This window comes from Zea mays, chromosome 4 (genome assembly GCF_902167145.1).
Source record: "Zea mays cultivar B73 chromosome 4, Zm-B73-REFERENCE-NAM-5.0, whole genome shotgun sequence".
NCBI classification, from domain to species: Eukaryota; Viridiplantae; Streptophyta; class Magnoliopsida; order Poales; family Poaceae; genus Zea; species Zea mays.
In genome coordinates, this window is record NC_050099.1 from 24,961,160 (window position 1) to 24,964,826 (window position 3,667).

At 50.3% G+C, this 3,667-nt stretch overlaps 1 protein-coding gene across 2 annotated transcripts; it reads left to right on the forward strand.

Moving 5' to 3' along the window:
- The first annotated feature begins 2,660 nt into the window (after positions 1-2,660).
- On the forward strand, positions 2,661-3,398 carry LOC100275439 (uncharacterized). 2 transcript variants are annotated; one of them, XM_008678691.3, is made up of 2 exons: positions 2,661-2,856; positions 2,958-3,398. In XM_008678691.3, exons 1-2 carry the CDS (start codon positions 2,712-2,714, stop codon positions 3,116-3,118), a joined length of 306 nt encoding a protein of 101 aa, XP_008676913.2. In that variant the 5' UTR covers positions 2,661-2,711; the 3' UTR covers positions 3,119-3,398. The 2 variants fall into 2 exon arrangements, with proteins under 2 accessions (XP_008676913.2, NP_001142983.1); NM_001149511.2 differs by having other exon boundaries at positions 2,722-2,856; positions 2,964-3,392.
- The last annotated feature ends 269 nt before the right edge of the window (positions 3,399-3,667 follow it).

Here is a 3,667-nt window from a genome sequence, read left to right on the forward strand (position 1 = left end):
TTATCACTTGGACAGGTCTTGGACGGTTTTGGATTATGCTGGGGGTCATCGTCGCCCCCCCAACAACATCCTCGGCCTGCTGTGCAGGGAACACTTCCCTGGACTTGTGGAGTACGCCGGAGTGACGGGCCCAGCCTTCACCTTCGACCACTACGCCGTCGCCCCCGATGCAGTAGACCGGGACGGCAGGGAATTCAATAACAAGGCGGAGCGGGTGAAGCAAGAGCTGTGGGTAAGTCTTAGTATAATATAAAATATGTCACATTCGTTGCAAATTCTTGAAATAATGTATGGATACATCGTTTTTGTATGCAGGATTTCTTCAGATGCGATGCTGGATACGAGGCTAGGGCGGATGTGGTGGCCACCACGTGCTGTAAGAAGCTCGTCGTGGACATGCACTATGAGGCCCGCATCCAGGCCATCATCACCTACCACGGCTCCGTCCTTGGGGAGAAGGTGACCAAACCTCAAGCCCGAACCATGTCGTTGACCAGGGAGCAGTACCTGCAGGTAAAGTCATGCATGTTTGGTACAAGTACTCCATGCATGAATTTTATTTTATCTTCTGATATGCACTTTATGTGTTTACTTTGCAGGTGATTCCACATTGGTGCGCCGCACATCCTCTCTGCTGGGAGCAGATGGTGGATAGGTGGTGTTCGGCTGAGTGGGACGAGGCGCACGCAGCTAGCCGGGAACGGCGTTTGCAGATGCAAGGCCCCTCGCACCACCAAGGCAGCCGGAGCCTGGGCCAATATGCCGAAGCATGGGTACGCCACCTTTTTTATTTAGATATATAGCACTAAGTTAGATATTATTTCTAACTATCTCGTTGGTTTTCGTTGCAGTCGGCGTCACATGGTGGCAGACCTTGTTCCACCTTCTCGGCCTATGCTATGGCCCATAAGGGTAAGGCGACGTCCGACGTCACCTACAACCCAGATGACGGGCCCGAGGCCTACACCAACCCCGCCGTCTACAGCCGCCTCCATGACTACACCGCCATGGCGCAGGAGGTCCATGGCCCAGACTATGATCCGAGCACCGAGCCTATCGACCCCGATGTGCTCATGAGGGTCGGAGGAGGCAAGAGACATGGGCGGTACTGGATTGCCGACGGGGCAATCGACTCGTCCTCCACTCCCACTCTGTCTCAGGTGAGAGCAAGGAGCACGGGCTAGAGCCCAGCCATTCGACCTCGGCACGACAGCTCACATCATCGCATACAGCAACTCGAGGTTAGTGATTCTATAACTCGTCCTTCCTTTAGTTATATATCTAGTCTTTGAGTTACTATAACGTTGGCTTGTAATATTACAGACCCAACTAGAAGAGATGGAGGCGAGGATAATGGCGGAGCGGGCGGCGGCTGATCAGAGGATGGCGGAGATATTCCAGTACATGTAGAGCCTTGGCGCCGCACAGGGCATCGCTCCGCCACCTCCATTGTTCCCCCCAGTTGACCCTACTCTCTTCCACACTCCTATGAGTATCAAAATTGTAGTTAGATGTTTGTAATGCATCTGGTATAACACATGCTATCTCTTCTCTGTGCAGGGCCAATCTGGGGCGGCATCCAACAACCCTCCGGAAGGGTTCAGCCCAACGCAACCCCGGCCAAACCGCCCACCTCCATGAGTCATTGTTTTAGACTTCAGAACTTATGTATAATACTTATGTTTCTGTTTGATACTTATGTGAGAGCTTGCGACGTTTGAGACTTATGTTTGTGTTTAATACTTGTGTTGAACACTTATGTTTGTGATGGATATTTATGTTTGTGGTCACGGTTTTATGTTTGTGTTGGCTATTTATGTCTGTGATGATATCTGTGATGTATATATGTGATATATATGTGATATCTTCTGTTTATGTGGATGGAAAACAAAAAACAAATAAAAAAGGTACATACTGGTCACTTTGCCGAGTGTAACACTCGGCAAAGGGGCTCTTTGCCGAGTGTCTGGGTCATAACACTCGGCAAAGAGCACAGACCTGGGCACCGGCTTAGGTTCTTTGCCGAGTGTTATGTTGCTGGCACTCGGCAAAGAGGTCGGCTTTGCCGAGTGCCAATTGGGACACTCGGCAAAGAGCCTGACACGGGGACCCTCCCTGGCGGGCTATTTGCCGAGTGTCCCAACTGACACTCGGCAAAGAAGGCGGCTTTGCCGAGTGCTGCCAGGAGGACACTCGGCAAAGATATCTTCGTTGCCGAGTATCACCGTTGACACTCGGCAAAGCCGCCGTCTCCGTCAACCGGCGCCGTAACGGTCGCTTTTCTTTGCCGAGTGCTACCTGACACTCGGCAAAGATATTTGCCGATGCACTGTTTGCCGAGCCTTCTTTGCCGAGTGTTACACTCGGCAAAGCCTTTGCCGAGTGTTTTTAAGGCTTCGCCGAGTGCTTCCGGCACTCGGCGAAGCTATTGATTCCGGTAGTGCTAGTCGCGTTTTCTATTCATATTCTACTGATGAGTTCAGGAAAAAGCAGATCGAGATAACCTTCGTTTCAGCTCTTTACGGTGCACGCCGCCGTGTCTAGCTCTAGCAGTAATTGCTAGGAACGAAGCAAGCATAGGGTATGGCCAGCACGCACAGGTTGACCATGGCTGGCTTTAGGTAGGTCGCTCGTAGTTTCGTGTAGGTGGATAGCTAGCTCAATGACAATATAACGAGTATAATAAATAGCGTTGTCCGCCCACCGGAACAATGGCAGGACGTAACGCATCACATATGGCGATGGCGAGCAGATCCTCCACGACCGGAACGGCGGTGCTGTGCTTTCTTGTGGTGGTCTCCCTCTTCCTGGCCCCGTCGTTGTTCGTTGCCGGAACTGAAGCAGCAGCGGCCTACGGTACGTATTAATGCATGCTACGGTGCTGCAATATCTGTTCTTATGATCTGAATACATACTGGACGACGTGCGTCTCTTCTCTTCGTCCCATCGGTGCGGTGGTGCAGGTGCAGGTGCAGGTGCAGGCAGGAAGATGAAGCAGGCAGCTGCGGGAGCTGTGGCGACGAAGCAGGATGGCTACGGCTACCCTGCAACCAGTTCACCAGCGGGATACCCGGCGGTGCCTTGTTGCCCTCATCCACCTGAGGGCGGTCGGGGTTAAGAGAGAGCCCAGCTGCAGCTAGACTTCATGTGCATGATATTGCAGAATTACCGTCTCTGAATACAGATACAGAAACTAGCATTTATATACGAATCATATATTATCTATATCCTCATGCCATGAGAGATGTGTATCACTCTCGCTAAATAATTAGCAGCTACGACGCGCCTGCCTGTCACACTGTGCTACTATTCTATATTCCTGCTCCCTCTCTCTATATATACATACACACATATGTGTGTGTGAAATAAAGATTAGCTTGGAGCACCGCGCATCAATATTCTCACGGGTGTTTGAATACATTTGGATGTCCATATTAGGGCTTCTTCGGTTATTCCCAATACACATGGATTGGATGGGATTGGAAAAAATTGTGAAGAAGTTTGAGTTGTTTGGGATTCAAACCCATCCAATCCCGCTCAATTCACATGGATTGAGAGCTAACCGAACAAGCCCTTAGAGGGCATGAAATTAAATTGAGTTCAATACCAAATCATTCCTGATATTGAAATGAGATGTAATTCCAATTTTATTATTTGGTGTCACTGA

Excerpts from the sequence above, each read along its gene's own strand:
- LOC100275439 (XM_008678691.3), top strand. The coding sequence starts at position 2,712 with ATGGCAGGACGTAACGCATCACATATGGCGATGGCGAGCAGATCCTCC. Across the intron at positions 2,857-2,957 it reads TGAAGCAGCAGCGGCCTACG|GTGCAGGTGCAGGTGCAGGT; the intron begins GTACGTATTAAT and ends ATCGGTGCGGTG.